Source organism: Stegostoma tigrinum, chromosome 10 (genome assembly GCF_030684315.1).
Source record: "Stegostoma tigrinum isolate sSteTig4 chromosome 10, sSteTig4.hap1, whole genome shotgun sequence".
Classification (NCBI taxonomy): domain Eukaryota; kingdom Metazoa; phylum Chordata; class Chondrichthyes; order Orectolobiformes; family Stegostomatidae; genus Stegostoma; species Stegostoma tigrinum.
This window is the reverse complement of record NC_081363.1, coordinates 259640-280987: the sequence shown is the minus strand read 5'-3', so window position 1 is coordinate 280987 and position 21348 is coordinate 259640. Positions and strand designations below refer to the sequence as shown.

General features: G+C 45.3%; 1 protein-coding gene across 3 annotated transcripts in view; it reads left to right on the top strand.

Annotated features, from left to right (window-relative positions):
• syne3 (spectrin repeat containing, nuclear envelope family member 3) overlaps positions 1-21348 on the top strand; it is a 94925-nt gene that overhangs the window by 7650 nt on the left and 65927 nt on the right. For all 3 annotated transcript variants that reach the window (XM_059648865.1, XM_059648867.1, XM_059648866.1), the window contains 4 exons: positions 2086-2258; positions 6201-6510; positions 7505-7669; positions 20507-20833. In XM_059648865.1, coding sequence (XP_059504848.1) covers positions 2086-2258; positions 6201-6510; positions 7505-7669; positions 20507-20833 — 975 coding nt within the window. The remainder of the gene's footprint in view (positions 1-2085; positions 2259-6200; positions 6511-7504; positions 7670-20506; positions 20834-21348) is intronic.

Below are 21348 nucleotides of genomic sequence, written 5' to 3'. Positions count from 1 at the left end.
GGGTGGTGCATTGAAGTGGCAGGCAACAAGTAGTTCAAAGTCTTGCGAGCAGCACGTAGATGTTCTGAGAAACGGTCGTCAAATCTACACTTCATTTCCCCAATGTAAAAGAGATCACATTGTGAGCAGCAAATGCGGTAGACAAGATACTTGGAAGTGCAGGTGAAGTGACACTTCCTGTGGTCCCTGTGCAAGGTGCACAAGGGAGGGGAGAGGAATATGTGTCTGGTGGTGGCATCTTGATGGAGGTGGCGGAAATGGCATCTGGTGATCTTCTGGATGTGGATGCTGGGGGGATAGTAGGTGAGGATAAGGGGAAACGTATTGTTGTTGTGGGAGGGAAGATAAGGACTGAGGGCAGAAGAGCGGGAGATGGGTCAGATCTGGTTGAGGACCCAGTCGACAATGGAGCTGGGGAATCCTTGGTTGAGGAAGAATGTGTCCGTTTTGGAGGCTCCCTTGCCAAAGTTGGTCTCATCTGAACATACGTGATGGAGTCGGAGTAACTAAGAGAATGGGATGGAGTCTTTACAGGAAGTGGGGTGTGAGGATGTATAGTCCAGGTAGCTGTGGGAGTCGGTGGGTTTGTAATGAATATTCGTGGCCAGTCTGTCCCTGGAAACGTCAAGGAAAGGAAGCGAGGAGTCAGAGATAGACCAGGTGAAAGTGAGGGCAGGGGGAAAATTGGAGGCGAAATTGAAGTTTTCCAATTCTTGACGAGAGAGGGAAGCTGCACCAATGATATCATTGATGTATTGGAGAAAGAGTTGTGGGTTGGGGCCAGAATAGGACTGGAACAAGGAATGTTCAACGTACCCCCACGAAGAAACAGGCATAACTCGGGGCCCATGCAGGTACCCATGGCAACCCCTCTTAGCTGACAGGAGTTGAAAGAGAAGTTGTTGAGGGAGAGGACAAGCTCTGCCAAGCGGAGGAGGGTGGTGGTGGGTAGGGATAGTTTAGGTCTTCGCTCCAGGAAGAAGCGGAGAGCCCTAAGACCCCCTGGTGGGGAATGGATGTCTAAAGAGGTTGCACATCTGTGGTAAAGAGGAGGTGGCTGGAGCTGGTAAACTGGAAGTTTTGAAACTACGTATGAATCATGGATATATATGGGTAGGGATTGGATCGGGGGGAGAAGACTGAGTCAAGGTGGGAAGAGATGAGTCTGTGGGTCACCAGCAGGCTGAAACAATGGGTCTGCCTGGAGAGCCCTGTTTGTGGATTTTTGACAGGGGATAGAAACGAGCTGTGCAGGGTTAAGGCCTATTAGTTTGGAAGTGGAGGTGGGGGGATCACCAGATCAAATGAGATCTAACTGTAGTGGATACAGTGAGCCATGGTGGGGTCATGGTACAGGGGAAGGTAGGAAGAGGTATCCAAGAGCTGGCACTCGGCCTCTGTGAGGTAGAGGTTAGTATGCCAGACTACAACAGCACCACCCTTATCGGCAGGCTTGATGACAACGTCAGGGTTAGATCTGAGTGTGTGGAGTGCAGTCAGTTGGAGGGAGATAGGTTGGATTTATTGAGGGGCAGTGAAATTGAGGTGACTAATGTTACATTGACAGTTCTCAATGAAAAGTTTCATTGCAGCTAAAACACTGGAGGGAGGGGTCCAGGTGGAGGGAGAGTGTTGTATTTGGGCAAAGGGGTCTGTGGGATGGGGAGTGGACTCTTTTCCGAAGAAATGAGCACGGAGGCGAAGAAGGCAGAAGAGGAGTTCGTGCCTGAAATTCGTTAAGAGGAACAAAACTGAGTCTGTCTTTCTCCCTCTTTGGACTCTATCCTATCATATACCCCTTACCCTACCCACCTATTTTCTGCATATAAACTGACGTTTTTCCAGCTACCATCAGTTTTGAGGAAGAGTCACCAGGCCCAAAACGTTAACTCTCTTTTCTCCTTCACAGATGCTGCCAGGCCTGCTGAGCTTTTCCAGCAACATTTTTTTTGTTAACATATGAACCAGTTGGGCCTTTACGGTTTGGAATTTAGAAGAACTAGTGATCTTATTGAAGTATAATACTCCCAATCAGTCTTAGATTCAAGTAAGCAATGTGCTCGATCATTTGTTCCATTATCTTAGGTTATCTTAGCAGAAGAGCCTGAAGGGAATCTCCGACTGGGCAGGGTGCTGGTGAAGGCAGAATCTCTCCTTCAAGGCAGAAGTGACGATGAGAAGCATGAAATTCAAGCGGCAATGAAACATATTAAAACTCTGTGGGAGGATACACAAATCAATATGGCCCATTGTCACAGGTAATGTCTCTAAAAACCTGAAGGAAACATTACAAAATTACATAATTGTTACATTAATACCATTTTGCCCTTTGTATCTGCACCATCTCAGTGACTGTTTGTGCCATCATTTTAGATGGTGATTGCAGATTTCTTCCTCTGCAGCCTTCCCACTAGTTGATCTACAGTTTAGAGCATGTGATGTACCCAAATTGATTTTATCTTTGAACTCTCTGAAATATCCTCTTTCTCTACTATTCTCCTTCACCAAAAATACCACCTCTTATTCTCTTCCTTCCCTATATTTTCAGAACATCACGGAAGCAGTAATATTTGACACTCATATATGCAGGTTCTTGATGCAAATCTCCATTATTGCCACAATATCATAATTTCACGTTGCAATCTATGCCTGTAATTCCCCTATCTTATTGACTATACGCCCAAGTATTTACACACACAACCTCATTTAAACTGCATTATTTTCCTGCCTTAGTCCAACTTTACGTATTTATTAACTATTCTCTATTCTAGTGCTATCTACCATTACTAGCATTTTGTGTGCACTGGCATTACTTTCTAATATTCTGTCCTGGTTGCCACATCCCTGCTGAGTTCTGAGAAAGGATCTCCGGACCTGAAACATGAGCTCTGATTTTGTCTTTACAGATGCTGCCAGACCTGCTGAGCTGTTCCAGCAACTTTGTTTTTGGTCTTGTTTTTGCCCCTGCTGAGTTAGTTTGAAGCCTTCTCAATAGTACCAGCAAAACACTCAGAGGGAGCACAGTCCTGGCTGTATTCAGATGCAGCCTGTCCAGCTTGTACAGATGCCATCTTGGCCAGAGTCAATCCCAGTACCCTAGAATGAAGCCCTCTCTCATGAACCATCATTCCAGCCACATTTCGTCTGTCTTATCCTCCTATTTCTCCACTCATTTGCACATGGCAGTTGGAATAACCCAATGGTTACTATTTTTGCGGTTCTGCTTTGCTCTCTGTTTTGAATTGCAGGACCACATCCTCCTTGGATAATACCAATGTGAACCATGATCTCTGGCTCTTCACTCACTCTTGTAAAATGTCCTGCACATGTTCTGGGACATCCTAGCACTTTTTGCCCTTCCCTTCTGTACAGCTGGGCCACCTGAGGAGTCACAGGCTTGGCTCTTACTGCATTTGTCTGAGGAACCATCATAGTGGCGATTATCCAAAACCAGAAATTAGTTTGAGGGGGTGGATTTGAGGGGATTCCTACACTACTAGGAGAAACAGGGTGGTGGTGATGGGAGATTTTAATTTTCCCAACATTGACTGGGATTCACTCAGTGTTAGGGGTCAAGACGGAGCAGAATTTGTAAAGTGTGTCCAGGAGAGTTTTCTAGAGCAGTATGTATGTAGTCCAACTCGGGAAAGGGCCATACTGGACCTGGTGCTGGGGAATGAACCCGGCCAGGTGGTTGACATTACAGTAGGGGACTACTTTGGAAATAGCGACCACAATTCCGTAAGTTTTACAATACCTCATGGACAAGGATGGGAGTGGTCGTAAAGGAAGAGTACTAAACTGGGGGAAGGCCGACCAAACCAAGATTCGGGAGGATCTGAGGAATGTAGATTGGGAGAAACTGTTTGAAGGTAAATCCACATTTGATATGTGGGAGGCTTTTAAGGAGAGGATGATTCGCGTGCAGGAGAGACATGTTCCTGTGAAAATGAAGAATAGAAAAGGCAAGATTAGGGAACCATGGATGACAGGTGAAATTGTGAGACTAGCCAAGAGGAAAAAGGAAGCATACATGAGGTCTAGGCGACCGAAGATTGATGAAGCTTTGCAAGAATATTGGGAATGTAGAGCGAATCTGAAATGAGGGATTAAGAGGACTAAGAGAGGACATGAGATATTGCTGGCAAACATGGTTAAGGAAAATCCCAAAGCCTATATTCATATACAAAGAGCAAGAGGGTAACTCGAGAAAGGATTGGCCCACTTAAGGACAAAGAAGGAAAGTTATGCGCTGAGTCAGAGAAAATGGGTGACATTCTTAATGAGTACTTTGCATCGGTATTCACCAAGGAGAGGGACATGACGGTGTTGAGGTTAGCGATAGATGTTTGCTTAGTCTAGATCAAGTTGACATAAGGAAGGAGGAAGTGTTGGGTATCCTAAAACACATGAAGTGGACAAGTCCCCAGGTCCGGATGGGATCTATCACAGGTTCCTGAGGGAAGCGAGAGAGGAAATAGCCGGGGCCTTAACAGATATCTTTGCAGTGTCCTTAGACATGGGTGAGGCCCCAGAGGACTGGAGACTTGCTAATGTTGTCCCCTTGTTTAAGAAGGGCAGCAAGGATAATCCAGGTAATTATCAACCGATGAGCCTGACGTCAGTGGTAGGGAAGCTACTGGAGAAGATACTGAGGGATAGGATCTGTTCCCATTTGGAAGAAAATGGGCTTATCAATGATAGGCAACATGGTTTTGTACAGGGAAGGCCATGTCTTACCAAGTTAATAGAATTCTTTGAGGACATGACAAAGTTGATTGTTGAGGGAAAGGCTGTAGATGTCATATACGTGGACTTCAGTAAGGCATTTGATAAGGTTGCCCATGGCAGGCTGGAGAAAGTGAAGCCACATGGGGTCTAGGGTGTGCTAGCTAGATGAATAAAAAACTGGCTAGACAACAGGAGAGAGGTAGCAGTAGAAGGGAGTTTCTCAAATTGGAGACGTGTAACCAGTGGTGTTCCACAGGGATCTGTGCTGGGACCAGTGTTGTTTGTGATATATGTAAATGATCTGGAGGAAGGTGTAGGTGGTCTGATCAGCAAGTTTGCAGATGACACTAAGATTGGTGGAGTAGCTGATAGTGAAGGGGACTGTCAGAAATTACAGCAGAATATAGATAGACTGGAGAGTTGGGAAGATAAATGGCAGATGGAGTTCAATCCAGGCAAATGCGAGGCGATGCATTTTGGAAGATCCATTTCAAGAATGAACTATACAGTAAGTGGAAAAGTCCTGGGGAAAGTTGATGAACAGAGAGATCTGGGTGTTCAGGTCCATGGTTCCCTGAAGGTGACAATGCAGATTAATAGGGTGGTCAAGAAGGCATATGGCATGCTTTCCTTCATTGGGCGGGGTATTGAGTACAAGAGTTAGCAGGTCATGTTGCAGTTGTATAAGACTTTGGTTCGGCCACATTTGGAGTACTGTGTACGGTTCTGGTTGCCACATTACCAAAAGGATGTGGATGCTTTGAAGAGGGTGCAGAGGAGGTTCACCAGGATGATGCCTGGTATGGAGGGTGCTAGCTGTGAAGAGAGGTTGAGTAGATTAGGATTATTTTCATTAGAAAGACGGAGATTGGGGGGGGACCTGATTGAGGTCTACAAAATCATGAGGGGTATAGACAGGGTGGGTAGCAAAAAGCTTTTTCCCAGAGTAGGAGACTCAATTACTCGGGGTCATGAGTTCAAAGTGAGAGGAGGAAAGTTTAAGGGAGATATGCGTGGAAAGTTCTTTACACAGAGGGTGGTGGGCACCTGGAACGTGTTGCCAGTGGAGGTGGTAGACGCAGACACGTTAGCATCTTTTAAGATATATTTGGACAGGTACATGGATGGGCAGGGGGCAAATGGACACAGACTGTTAGAAAATAGATGACAGGTTAGACAGAGGATCTCAATCGGCGCAGGCCCGGAGGGCCGAAGGGCTTGTTCCTGTGCTGTAATTTTGTTTGTTTCTTTTGTTTACTCCCTCCCTGTTCTTTCAGTTTGCATGGCAGGCATTACTATTGCTTCTTGCTCAAGTGCAGAATGTTCAAGTTGTGTTTAGGATTTCCCTGCCCTCGTGGCATAACTGTTTGTTCATTGGCAGGTTAGAGGCATACATGGTCAAACAGTTTTTACACAAACAAGAACAATGTGAGAGATTGGGATTAAACAGTTTTCTTGTTCTCTTACAGTCGGATTGAATGGGTTTTGCTGCACTGGTCTGAGTATTTGAAGGCGAGGGAAGATTATTTTCTTTGGTTGATGAACATGAAACAAAAGCTGGAGCCTGATCTTGAATTACAGCTTGGCCTCAAGGAGAAGAAATTACAATTAAGCCATCACACAGTCCTACTCAGTAACATTTTGAACCAGGCTGCCCTGCTTGAGCGACTCATCCAGGAATCTGGGTCCTTATTTGCAAAGACGGAAGATGAGACCGTCAATGAAGCAGCACAGCAGATGTTAAAGGCTGATCATGAAGCTCTTCAGATGAAAGCAAAGGTTAAACATGCTCCTGCTTGTCTAGTTGTCTGTGTGCCATCTGTCTGTGCACATCTCTCTCCCTACATCTATAAGCGCTTCTCTCCAGGTTGCATTGGGCAAGATGGCCAGTTTCTGTGTTGTTTAAGTGTCTGTTTAATTCTTTGCACAAGTGCGTATGAAAAAATTAGCCAGGGAAGCTCAGCTGTATTAACCTTGGTTAGACCCTAGCCGCATACTGTGTTCAATTCTGGCAGGATTGTGATGGAATTCTGTTCGTTTGCTGAGATGGTTGCAGCTTCTGCAAGAAGTTTACATTGTTTCTCAAAGGCAGTGAAGGTTAGGCAATCAATGTTAGCTGAGCAAATGATGCCCACACAAGACCATAAGACATAGGAGTGGAAGTAAGGCCATTCAGCCCATCGAGTCCACTCCACCATTTAATCATGGCTGATGGGCATTTCAATGCCACTTCCCTGCACTCTCCCCGTAGCCCTTGATTCCTTGTGAGATCAAGAATTTATCAATCTCCGCCTTGAAGACATTTAACATCTCAGCCTCCACTGCACTCCGTGGCAATGAATTCCACGGGCCCACCACTCTCTGGCTGAAGAAATGTCTCCTCATTTCCTAGTCTCCCCACCTGAAGGAAACAACTTCCCAGCGTCTACCCTTTCTAAGCCGTACATTATCTTGTAAGTTTCTATTAGATCTCCCTCAACCTTCTAAACTCTAATGAATACAATCCCAGGACACTCAGCCGTTCATCGTGCACTAAACCTGCATCTCATTAGCATTCCATGAGCACTGTGGCAGAAGATCAGTAACCAGCATATAGATAAAAGAAAATATAACAAAAAAAAAGGCTTCGTGAGATTTTTTGTTTTGCCAGTGTTGTGCAAAGTTTGCCAGACAGTCGAAGTATTTTCCAACCTGGAATAGATAGGGTTGCTGGCTATACCAAGAGGTAATAGCTGGGTAAAGAATAAACTGATGGTGAGTTTTCCTGTTTCAGGAAAAGGTGAAGATTTTGGAAGCAATTGTACAAGAGCATCAACAATATGCAGACAGGCGGGAAAAATTCCAGAACTGGCTGCAGTGCATGAAGGAAAAATTTAACAACTGTTACACGTGCACAGGCGATAAGAATCAGATGGAGAGATCACTTACAGAGCTAAAGGTAAATAATCTGCAAATGTACAATTAAAAATACTTCATAACTAAGATGTCCCAGGTATGGTTATAATATGATGGAATTTTGGTTTTACATTGAGGGAGAGAATTGTCTTTTTAGTCATTCATGAAACGTAGGTGTCACTGGCTGGATCATCATTTATTGCCCATCAGTTGATTAAGAAACAACCACATGGTGGGGTGGGGAATGAATGCTTGCCCAGCCTGTGTTCTGTCAATTAATTTACAAAAAAAAATTTGAGTCTGGAACCCCATGTAGGTCAGATGGCAGGTTTCATTCTCTGAAGAGCATTAGAATTGGATGGGATTTCCCTGACAATCATCAATGATTTCATGGTTATCATTAGACTCTTATTTCCAGAATATTATTGAATTTAAATTCCACCGTCTGCCTTGGTGGCATTCAAACTCTGATCCCCAGAATATGACTTGGGTCTCTGGATTAATTGCCTGCGAGAATACCCCTGACTTAGGCCTTGAGTTTCATATTTAAATGAGCGGGTGATGATAGTGCTGGGGAAAGTGAGCTGGGAAGCCAGGTTTAGGGATACATCATTATAGATATTATCAGTGACATTTCATGAGATATTTCACAAAACTCAGAGGGAAGGGGGCTGCTCAAAAAAAGCACATTTTCATTTTGAGTTTAAAATTGGCACAACATTGCTAGTTCTGTGGTCAGCAAGGGCACTTCAGAAGGAGATGTCATGCTACAGATCCCATCTCGAGTTCAGGCCCCGGAGTAGGGCTTGAAACCACAAGCTGGTGATTTAGAGATGAGAGTACAACCCACCTGCAGAGATGATATTCACTGTCATGACACGGAGGAGCTTGGAGAAGCAGGGGTCTTGGCTTGCTTCTCCACGGATCCCTGACGGTGGCAGGAAAGGTTAACAGGGTAGCCTCTATCACGCATAGCATTGAGTATGAGAGTACGGAGGTTAAGCTGGGGATGTGCAGACCTTTGGTTAAGCCACAGCTGGAGTACAGTGTGTAGTTCAGGTCACCACACTGTCGGAATTGCACAGGCTTGGGTCATGGGAGATTCGCCAGGACATCGCATGTATGGAGCATTTTCACTATGAAACAAGGCTGGACATAGTCCAGTATAAAAAAAGAGCAGAATAGAATCCCTATAGTGGGGAAGCAGGCAGTTCATCCCATCGAGTCTGCACCAAACCTCTGAAGAGCATCCCGCCCAGACCAACATCCCTACCCTGTTCCTGTAACCCTGCATTTCCCATTGGCTAATCCACATAGCCTGCACATCTCTGGACTATGGGAGGAAACATTCAGCGCCCAGCGGATAAAGAATGACGAGAGTAAGATTAGGGCCAATCAAGGATAGTAGTGGGTAGTTGTGTGTGGAGTCAGAGGAGATAGGGGAAACACTAAATGAATATTTTTTGACACTATTCACTCTAGAAAACGACAATGTTGTTGAGGAGAATACTGAGATACAGGCTACCAGACTAGGTGGGATTGAGGTTCACGAGGAAGAGATATTAGAAATCCTACAGAGTGTGAAAATAGATACATCCCCTGGGCCGGGTGGGATTTATCCGAGGATCCTCTGGGAAGCCAGGGAGGAGATTGCTGAGCCTTTGGCATTGATCTATAACTCGTCATTGTCTACAGGAGTAGTGCCAGATGACTGGACGATAACAAATGTGGTTCCCCTGTTCAAGAAGCAGAGTAGAGACAACCCTGGTATTATAGACCAGTGAGCCTTACTTCAGTTGTCGGTAAAGTGTTGGGAAAGGTTATAAGAGATAGGATTTATAATAATCTAGAAAAGAATAATTTGATTAGGATAGTCAGCATGGTTTTGTGAAGGGTAGGTCGTTCCTCACAAACCTTATTGAGTTCTTTGAGAAGGTGACCAAACAGGTAGATGAGAGTAAACCGGTTGATGTGGCGTATATGGATTTCAGCAAGGCGTTTGATAAGGTTCCCCACAATAGGCTATTGTACAAAATGTGGAGGAATGAGATTGTGGGAGATATAGTAGGTTGGACCAGAAATTGGCTTGTTGAAAGAAGACAGAGGGTGGTAGTTGATGGGAAATGTTCATACTGGAGTCCAGCTACTAGTGGTGTAACGCAAGGGTCGGTGTTGGGACTACTGCTGTTCGTCATTTTTAGAAACGACCTGAATGAGGGCGGAGAAGGATGGATTAGTAAATTTGCAGACACCAAGTTCGGTGGAGTTGTGGATAGTGACGAAGGATGTTGCAGGTTACAGAGAGACATAGATAAGCTGCAGAGCTGGGCTGAGAGGTGTCAAATGGAGTTTAATGCAGACAAGTGTGAGGTGATGCACTTTGGTAGGAGTAACCGGAAGGCAAAGTACAGGGCTAATGGTAAGATTCTTAGCAGTGCAGATGAGCAGAGAGATCTCGGTGTCCATGTACACAGATCCTTGAAAGTTGCCACCCAGGTTGACAGGGTTGTTAAGAAGACATACAGTGTTTTAGCTTTTATGAATAGAAGGATCGAGTTCCAGAACCAAGAGGTTATGCTGCAGCTGTACAAAAGCCTGGTGTGGCCGCACTTGGAGTATTACGTACAGTTCTGGTCACCGCAATATAAGAAGGACGTGGAAGCTTTGGAAAGGAGATTTACTAGGATGTTACCTGGTGTAGAGGGAAGGTCTTCCGAGGAAAGGCTGAGGGATTTGAGGCTGTTTTCGTTAGAGAGAAGAAGGTTGAGAGGTGACTTAATTGAGACATATAAGATAATCAGAGGGTTAGATAGGGTGGAGAGCCTTTTTCCTAGGATGGTGACGGCGAGCACGAGGGGGCATAGCTTTAAATTGAGGGGTGAAAGATATAGGACAGATGTCAGAAGTAGTTTCTTTACTCAGAGTAGTAAGGGTATGGAATGCTTTGGCTGCAACGGTAGTAGATTCGCCAACTTTAAGCACATTTAAGTCGGTCATTGGACAAGCGTATGGACATACATGGAATAGTGTAGGTTAGATGGGCTTCAGATTGGTATGGCAGGTCGGCACAACATCGAGGGCCGAAGGGCCTGTACTGTGTTGTAATGTTCTATGTTCTATGAAACCCACACCGGCACGGGGAGAATGTGCAAACTCCACACAAACAGTTGCCCGAAGGTGGAATAGGTTGTTTTCCTTGAAGCAGAAAAGGTTACAACATAGAACATAGAAAAGTACAGCACAGTCAGGCCCTTCAGCCCATGATATTGTGCCATGGATTAATCCTAATCCAAAAATAAAATAACCTAACCTACATTCCCCTTAATTCACTGCTGTCCATGTGTATGTCCAGCAGTCGCTTAAATGTCACTAATGACTCTGCTTCCATGACTACCACTGGTAAACTATTCCATGCGCTCACAACTCTCTGGGTGAAGAGCCTCCCTCTGACGTCTCCTCTGTACCTTCCTCCTAACACCTTAAAACTATGAGCCCTCATTGCAGTCAATCCTGTTCTGGTGAAAAAGTTGAGCGAGGACTTTTTTTTCCTTCTTTATTCATTCACGGGCATGAAGGTCATCGCTGGAGAGGCAGCATTAATTACCCATCCCTAATTGCCTAGAGAGCCGTTAAGAGTTAACCACGGTGTGGCATAAGGAGGGAGGAAGTGTTGGGTATCCTAAAAGGCATTAAGGTGGACAAGTCCCCAGGTCCGGATGGGATCTGTTCCAGGTTACTGAGGGAAGCGAGAGAGGAAATAGCCAGGCCCTTAACAGATATTGTTGCAGCATCCTTAAACACAGGTGAGGTCCTGGAGGACTGGAGACTTGCTAGCGTTGTCCCCTTGCTTAAGAAGGGTAGCAGGGATAGTCCAAGTCATTATTGACCGGTGTGCCTGACGTCAGTGGTAGGGAAGCTGCTGGAAAAGATACTGAGGTATAGCATCTATTCGCATTTGGAAGAAAATGGGCTTATCAATGATAGACAACATGGTTTTGTGTAGGGAAGATCATGTCATACCAACTTAATAGAACTCTTTGAGGACGTGACGAAGTTGATTGATGAGGGAAAGGCTGTAGATGGCATATACATGGACTTCAGTAAGGCATTTGATAAGGTTCCCCATGGCAGACTGATGGAGAAAGTGAAGTTGCATGGGGTCCACGGTGTGCTCGCTAGATGGATTAAAAAACTGTCTCGGCCACAGGAAACAGTAGTCGTCAAAGGGGTTTCTCAAATTGGAGACCTGTGACCAGTGGTGTCCCACAGGGATCTGTGCTGGGACCAGTGTTGTTTGTGATATTCATAAATAATTTGGAGGAAGGTGTAAGTGGTCTGATTAACAAGTTTGCAGATAACACGAAGTTTGGTAGAGTAGCAGATAGTGAAGGGGACTCTCAGAGATTGCAGCAGAATATAGACAGATTGGAGGGTTGGGCGGAGAAATGGCAGATGGAGTTCAATCTGGGCAAATGCGAGGTGATGTATTTTGGAAGATCTAATTCAAGAGAAATGGAATTCCAGTAAATGGAAAAGTCCTGGGGAAAATTGATGTACGGAGAGATCCGTGTGTTCAGGTACATTGTTCCCTGACGGTGGAAACACAGGTCAGTAGAGTGGTCAAGAAGGCTAGTGCAGATTGCAGTACTTTTTGGCAGTGCAGACTTGATGGGCCATTCAGTCCTTTGAGTCTGTTCTAACATCCAGTATGTTCACAGCTGATCATGCATCCCGGTTCTCTCCATTACCTTTGTCCTGTTAGCTCGAAGAACTAAATCAAACTTCACCATGAAAACCTTCAATGTTTTGGCTTCAACCACTTTCTGTGGTAGAGAATTCCGCAGGCAACATCATATCCTTAGGTTGTGGACTCCCTACTGATAGATCATCCTTCCTGCATCTCTTGAGTCCGATTTGAATTTAAATGATTTTCAAGAGATTTTCCTAATTCTTCTCAACTCCAGTAAATCTATTATCTCCTCAGCCATAGAGATATACAGCAGGGAAACAGACCCTTTGGCCCAACTTGTCCATGCTGATCAGATATCTTAGATTAATCTTGTCCCATTTGTGAGCATTTGGATCATATTCCTCCAAACCTTTCCTATTCATGTACCCATCCAGATGCCTTTTTAAATTTCATAATTGTACCAGCCTCCTCCACCACCTGTGACAGCTAATTCCATACACGTGCCACTCTCTGCATGAAAAGATTGCCTCTGATGTTCCTTCTGAATCTCTCCCCTCTTAAGTTCAACCTCTGCCTTCTCATTTTGGAGATAGATTCTCCAGCATCTGCAGCTCCTACTGAGATAACAAGGTGTAGAGCTGGATGAACACAGCAGGCTGAGCAGGAAAGCTGACGTTTCAGGCCACGATCTTTCTTGAGAAATGGGGGAGGGGAAGGGGATTCTGAAATAAATAGGGAGAGGGGGGAGGCAGATAGACGATGGATAGGTTACGAGAGAGTTTCAGTGGGAGAGAGATCCACTGAGGTCTTTCGCGAGGGAGGAGGATAATTTCTTCATGGTAGGCATCCTTAGAAGAGGCTTTGCAATGGGGTAAAAATTATTAGTTTTGGATTGCCCTACCCAAGAAAAAGGCGTTGGCATTCACCCTATCGCTGCCCCTCATGATTTAATAAACTCATACAAGGTCACCCCTCAGCTTCTGATGCTCCAGGGACAATAGCCCCAACCTATCCAGCCTTTCCCTGCAGCTCAAACCCACCAACCCAGGTAACATCCTTGTCAATCCTTTCTGCATTTTTTGATGTTTAACGCCTTTCCTATATCATCGAGACCAATGTCCTGTACAGCCACAACGTAACCTCCCAACTCCTATACTTAATGCACTGACCAATAAAGACAAGTACACCAGAGATAATGGGAACTGCAGATGCTGGAGATTCCAAGATAATAAAATGTGAGGCTGGATGAACACAGCAGGCCAAGCAGCATCTCAGGAGCACAAAAGCTGACGTTTCGGGCCTAGACCCTTCATCAGAGAGGGGGATGGGGGGAGGGAACTGGAATAAATAGGGAGAGAGGGGGAGGCGGACCGAAGATGGAGAGTAAAGAAGATAGGTGGAGAGGGTGTAGGTGGGGAGGTAGGGAGGGGATAGGTCAGTCCAGGGAAGACGGACAGGTCAAGGAGGTGGGATGAGGTTAGTAGGTAGCTGGGGGTGTGGCTTGGGGTGGGAGGAAGGGATGGGTGAGAGGAAGAACCGGTTAGGGAGGCAGAGACAGGTTGGACTGGTTTTGGGAAACTCGTATTCCGCCTGGGAACCCTGCAGCCATATGGTATCAATGTGGACTTAACCAGTTTCAAAATCTCCCCTTCCCCTACTGCATCCCTAAACCAGCCCAGTTCATCCCCTCCCCCCACTGCACCACACAACCAGCCCAGCTCTTCCCCCCCACCCACTGCATCCCAAAACCAGTCCAACCTGTCTCTGCCTCCCTAACCGGTTCTTCCTCTCACCCATCCCTTCCTCCCACCCCAAGCCGCACCCCCAGCTACCTACTAACCTCATCCCACCTCCTTGACCTGTCCGTCTTCCCTGGACTGACCTATCCCCTCCCTACCTCCCCACCTACACCCTCTCCACCTATCTTCTTTACTCTCCATCTTCGGTCCGCCTCCCCCTCTCTCCCTATTTATTCCAGTTCCCTCCCCCCATCCCCCTCTCTGATGAAGGGTCTAGGCCCGAAACGTCAGCTTTTGTGCTCCTGAGATGCTGCTTGGCCTGCTGTGTTCATCCAGCCTCACATTTTATTAACAAGTACACCAGACGCTGCTTTCACTACCTGTGACTGAAATTAATTAATCTCAATTAATTAATTTCCGTGAGGAATGTGAGCAAGCAGGAAATTACCCAAGCAGAGAATTAGGAGAGCTAGAACTGGCCATGAAATGACCTTGGCATGTAGGGTTAAAGAGAATCCCAACGCATTTTATCGATACATGAAAAAGCAAAAGGATAACTAGGGAGAAGTTAGGACCACTCAAGGATAAAGGAGGGTACTTGTACTTGGAGGCAGAGGAACTGGGTGAGATCCTAAATGTGTACTTTGAGTCAATATTCACCCATGAGAAGGATATGAACGATAGTGAAATTACTGTGGAACATGCTAAAATGGAAGCACATTTTGACATCAAGAAAGAAATGGTGTTGAGTCTCTTGAAGAACATTAAGGTGGATAATTCTCCAGGGCCCGATGGTATCTACACCAGATTATCAAAAGATGCAAGAGGAGATTGCTGGGGCCTTGACCAAGATCTTTGTATCCTCACTCGCCACTGTAGAGGTCCTGGAGAACTGGCGAGTAGCTCATGTTGTTCCTCTGTTTAAGAAGGGAAATAGGGTTAATCCAGGAAACTGTAGACTGAGGAGTCTCTCAACGGTGGTTAGGAAGCTATTGGAGAGGATTCTTCGGGATAGGATTTAACCACACTTGCAAAAAGTTGGCCTAATTAGGGACAATCAGCGTGGCTTTGTGCAGGACAAGTTACGTCTTACTAACTTGATGGAATTTTTGGAATAAGTGTCCAAGGTGTTTGATGAGGGCAGAGCAGTGGATGTTGTTTACTTGGATTTTAGTAAGGCTGTCTTGACAAGGTCCCTCATGATTGGCTCATCTAGAAGATTAAGGTGAATGGGCTTCACGGTGACTTGACCACATGGATTCAGAATTAGTTTGCCCGTAGAAGACAAAGGGTAGTGGTGGAAGGGTGTTGTTCAGGCTGGAAGTCCATGACAAGTGGTGTTCCGCAGGGATCCAGACTATGATCTCTGGAGTTTGTGATATATATAAATGACTATGATGAAAATGTATATGGGTGGTTCAGTAAGTTTGCAAACTACAAAGGGAACAAAAGAGACTCACGGTTGGTGTGTTGCCTCCCAGGTGCCAGAGTCCGTGATGTCTCGGATCGTGTCTTTTGCGTCCTGAAGGGAGAGGGTGACCAGCCCCAAGTCGTGGTCCACGTAGGCACCAACGACATAGGTAGAAAGAGGGCTTGGGATGTCGGGCAGGATTTCAGGGAGCTGGGGTGGAAGCTGAGAGCTAGAACAGAGTGGTTATCTCTGGTTTGTTACCCGTGCCACGTGATAGCGAGGCAAAGAACAGGGAGAGATTTCAGCTGAACACGTGGCTGCAGGGATGATGCAGGAGGGAGGGCTTCGGGTACATGGACAATTGGGGCTCATTCTGGGGAAGATGGGACCTCTACAAACAGGACGGCCTCCACTTGAACCAGAGGGCACTAATATCCTGGGTGGGAAATTTGCTTGTGCTATTCGGGTGGATTTAAACGAGCTCAGAAGGGGGATGGGAAACTGAGGTGTAGTCCTAGTACACAGGAGGATGAGCGTAGGGAGGACATGGACAGGACCTCACTGTCACAGGAGTGTGCTGGCAGACAGCAAGCTGGGTTGAAGTGTGTCTACTTTAACGCCAGGAGTATCCGGAATAAGGTAGGTGAGCTTGCAGCTTGGATAGGTACCTGGGACTTCGATGTTGTGGCCATTTCGGAGACATGGATAGAGCAGGGTCAGGAATGGATGTTGCAGGTTCCAGGGTTTAGATCTTTCATTAAGGTTACAGAAGGTGGTAAAAGAGGGGGAGGTGTGGCTTTGTTAGTCAAGGACAGTATAACGGTGGCTGAAAGAACTTTTGATGAGGACTAGTCTACTGAGGTGGTATAGGCTGAGTCAGAAACAGGAGAGGAGAGGCCACACTGCTGGGAGATTTTTATAGGCCCCTGCCAAGTTCCAGGGATGTGGAGGAGAGGATCGACACAACTATTCTGGGCAGGAGTGAAAGGAACAGGGTGGTCATTATGGGAGACTTTAACTTCCTTAACATTGACTGGAAATGCTATAACTCTACTACGTCGGAGTTTTTGTCCAATGTGTGCAGGAGGATTTCCTGACTCGGTATGTCGAAGGGCTGACAAGAGGGGAAGCCACACTGGATCTGGTACTTGGTAATGAACCAGGCCAGGTGTTTGATTTAGTTGTAGGTGAGACTTTGGACAGAGTGACCACAATTCAGTTATGATTACTTTAGCAATGGAAAGGGATACGAACGTGCCAAAGGGCAACAGTTATAAATGGGGGAAGGGCAATTATAATGTGATTAGACAAGACTTAGGAGGCATAGAATGGTTTAGCAAAATGCAGGGGATGGGGACAATCGAAATGTGGAGCTGGTTTCAGTAACAGATATTGCCTGTCCTTGATAGGTATGTCCCTGTCAGGCAGGGAGGAGGCGATAAGTTAAGGAAACAGTGGTTTACTAAAGAAATTGTATCTGTTGTTAAGCGGAAGAGGGAGGCTTATGTGACGATGAGACGAGATGGTTCAGATAAGGCAGTGGTGAGTTACAGATTAGCCAGGAGGGATTTAAAGAGAGAGTTAAGAAGAGCAAGGAGGAGACATGAGCAGACATTGGCAGGTAAAATAAAGGAGAACCCTAAAGCTTTCTATAGAAATGTGAGGAATAAGAGGATGGCTAGGGTAGGAATAGGGCCAGTCAAAGATAGAAGTGGGAAGTTGTGTGTGGAACCTGTGGAGCCTGGAGAGGTGCTAAATGATTATTTATCATCTGTTTTCACTGAGGAACAGGAGAATATTGTACAGGAGATGACTGAGTTACGGGCTACTAGAATTGAAAGGATTAAGGTTAGTAAGGAGGAGGTGTTATCAATTCTAGAATGTGTGAAGGTGGATAAATACCGTGGGCCAGATGAGATTTTTCCGAGGATTGTCTGGGAAGCTAGGGAGGAGGTGGCGGAGCCTTTGGCGTTGATCTTTGAGTCCTCATTGTCCGCAGGTTCAGTACCAGAGGACTGGAGGATTACAAATGTTGTGCCCTTGGTCAAGAAAGGGCAGTCGGGAATACCCAGGTAATTATAGACCTGTGAGCCTTACGTCTGTTGTAGGAAAAATTTTGGAAAGGATTATAAGAGATAGGATTTATAATCATCTAGCAAGCAACAATTTGATTGGAGATAGTCAGCATGGATTCGTCAAGGGCAGGTCGTGTCTCACAAACCTCATTGAGTTTTTTGAGAAGGTGACCAAGCATGTGGATGAGGGTAGGGCAGTTGACATGGTGTTCATGGACTTCAGTAAAGCCTTTGATAAGGTTCTACATGGTAGGCTGTTGGAGAAAATACAGAGGCACGGGATTGAGGGAGATTTTAGCAGTTTGGATTAGAAACTGGCTTTCTGTAAGAAGGCAACGAGTGGTGGTTGATGGAAAATATTCAGCCTGGAGTCTGGTTACTAGTGGTGTGCCTCAAGGATCTAGCGAGTTTTGAGAAGATTTGTAGCTCAGGTTGAGTTTCTGGATGTGAGTTTGCGCGCTGAGCTGGAAGGTTAGATTTCAGACATTTCGTCACCATTCTAGGTAACATCATCAGTGAGCCTCTGATGAAGCGCTGGTGTAATGTCCCGCTTTCTATTTATCTGTTTAGGTTTCTTTGGAGAGGATCTGCTTTGGGACCACTGCCGTTTGTCATTTCTATAAATGACTTGGACGCAGGCATCGGTGGATGGGTTAGTAAGTTTGCAGATGACACTGAAGTCGGTGGAGTGGTGGACAGTGTGGAAGAATGTTGCAGGTTGCAGGGAGACTTGGATAAACTGCAGAATTGGGCCGAGAGGTGGCAAATGGAGTTTAATACGGATAAATGTGAGGTGATTCACTTTGGGAAGAATAATAGGAAGGCAGAATACCGGGCCAATGGAAAGATTCTTGGTAGTGGAGATGTGCAGAGGGATGTTGGTGCCCATGTACATAGATCCCTGAAAGTTGCCACCCAGGTTGATAGTGCTGTTAAGAAAGCTTACGGTGTGTTTGGTTTTATTGGTAGAGGGATTGAGCTCCGGAGCCATGATGTCATGCTGCAACTGTACAAACCGCTAGTGTGGCCTCATTTGTAATATTGTGTGCAGTTCTGATCACCCTATTACAGGAAGGATGTGGAAGCATTGGAAAAGGTGCAGAAGAGATTTACCAGGATGTTGCCTGGTCTGAAGCAAAGGCCCTATGAAGAAAGGCTGAGGGACTTGGGTCTGTTCTCATTGGAGAGAAGCAGGCCACGAGGGAGTTTAATAGAGACATGCAAGATGATCAGAGGATTAAATCGGGTGGACAGTGAGAGTCTTTTTCTGAGGATGATGACTTCAGCTTGTACAAGGGGGTATAGCTACAAATTGAGGGGTGATAGATTTAAGACAGATGTCAGAGGCAGGTTCTTTACTCAGAGAGTGGTAAGGGCGTGGAACACCCTGCCTGCCAATGTAGTGAACTCAGCCACATTAGGGGCATTTAAACAGTCGTTGGATAAGCACGTGGATAATGATGCGATAGTATAGGGGGAGGGGCTTAGATTAGTTCACAGGTTGGCACAACATCGAGGGCCGAAGGCCCTGTTCTGTGCTGTATTGTTCTATGTTCTAAAGATCGGCAGAATTGTGGATAGTGTGAAAGGTTGTTAAGAGGATACAACAGGATCTAGATCAGTTATGGACAAGAAATAGCAGGTGGAGCTTAATCAGGGTAAGTGTCAGGTGTTGCATTTTGGGACATCAAATGTAAAGGAAGAGTGTACACTTAATGACAACACCCTGAACAGCACTGATGTACAGAGGGATCTTTGTGTTCAAGTCCATACTCCCTGAAAGTGGCCACTCGAGTGGATAGGGTGGTAAAGAAGGCATATGGCATGCTTGCTTTCATTGGTTGGAGAATTGAGTCCACGCATCAGGATGTCATAATACAGCTTTATAAGAGTTTGGTTAGGCCGCACTGAGAGAATTGCATTCAGTTCTGGTCACCACATTACAGAAAGGATATGGAGGCTTTGGAGAGGGTGCAGAAGAGATTTACCAGGATGCTACCTGGATTTAGAGGGTATGTGCTCTGAGGAGAATCCAGAAAAACCTGAGCTGTTTTCTCTGGAGCAGTGTCAGCTGAGGGGAAACTTAGTAGAAGTTTGCAAAGTTATGAAGTGCATAAGTAGGGTTGGTGGCCAGATTTTTTTCCCCAGAGTTGAAATGTCTGATGGTAGGCAGCATGCATTTAAGATGCAAGGAGTAAAGTTGAAAGGAGACATGAGGGGCAAGTTTTATTTTACAGAGAATGTGGTAAGAGTCGAGAATGACTTCCAGGGGTGACGATAGAGGAAAATACAATAAAAGGCATTTAAGGGGCTTTCAGATAAACACAAAAATATGCAAGGAATGGAGGGATCTGCACCAAGAACAGACAGAAAGGATTAGTTTCATTTGGCGTCGTGTTTAGCATAACATCATGGGCCAAGGGCCCTTTCCTTGCTGTATAATTCTATGTTCTATATATTCTACATTCTGAAGAAGGGTTATCAGACCTGACACGTTAACTCTGCTTTCTCTCCACAGATCGTGCCAGACCTGCTGAATGTTTTTCCAGCAATTTTAGTTTTTGTTATGTAGGGAAAGACTATTTCCACTGGTTGGTTCATTTGGGACAGTGGATGCATTGCGAAAGATTAGAGCTAGAATTACAAAAGTGAAATCAAAAGTCACTTGTACAAACAAAGCATAGTAGAAGTTTGTAACCTTTTCTGAAAATAGAAATTAATGCAAGATCAGTTATTAAAAGATTTAATTTATATTGAAGTTCAGGCAGAGTATTGTTTGCCATAGGTTAAAGGATATGTACCAAAAGTATATGCAGTTAAATTGCAATCAGCAATTAGTTGGATGGTAGGACATGTTCTAAGAGCTGCTTGACCTCCTCCTGTGGATTGCACATTCCACATTCCTAGACTTTGTGCTTTAGATGCTTTGATTAACCTGGATTTAACTCCATCACTCTATTCACAGGAACTGAGCGATGCAGTCAGCAGCCAAAAAGGAGAGCTGGACAATCTGCAGGTTCAGGCCACGGCTGTCATCCTCAATACATCTCCTTTAGGTGCTGAGCTCATCACCAAAGACTTGGAAGAGCTGAGGGCAGACTGGAATAGTCTGAGGCTGAGGTGCCAGCAAGATCAGGAGCCACTGAAGCTTGGACTTCATTCTGTGTTGGAAACCAAGTCAAGGGCTGAGCAGCTGGAGAGAGAAGTTGCCAAGTTCGCGGAATGGCTACAGAGCTTCGATTTGCAGCCCCCCGATGATGATGGGATGGAAACTGCATGGTGCAAATGTCTTGTAAGTTAGAAATTAAATCATAGAATCATAAAATTCAACTGGAATGAGACCATTTGGTCACTTTCCAGTTGAGCTAGTCGAATTGACATTCCCTCCTCAATAGTAATTTTATCTTCTCTTCAGGTAATTAAGCAATTCATTTTGAAAGCTATGTTTGAATTTGCTTCCACCGTACTCTCAGGTAGTGTGTTCCAATTCTTAAGTACCCGCTGAGCTTTCTTATTGCCTTTCTCCTGAAATAGGCATCTTGTACTTCCCAAGTTTTGGACTTGAAATATTAGCTCTGTTTCTCTCGTCACAAATACTGCCTAAACTGCTAAGTGTTTTCAACGTTTCCTACTTTTATTTCAAATGTTAAGTATTTGCGGTATTTCCTTTTGTATTAATTTTCGAGATCCTGCTGCCACCCGGCAACTCCCTCCAATCCATGCACTGGTCTGAAATGGGATCACTTTTTGTCCGTTGCATCTGGTACATAGCACAAAAGCAAAATTTCTTATTTGGAGTTAATGTTT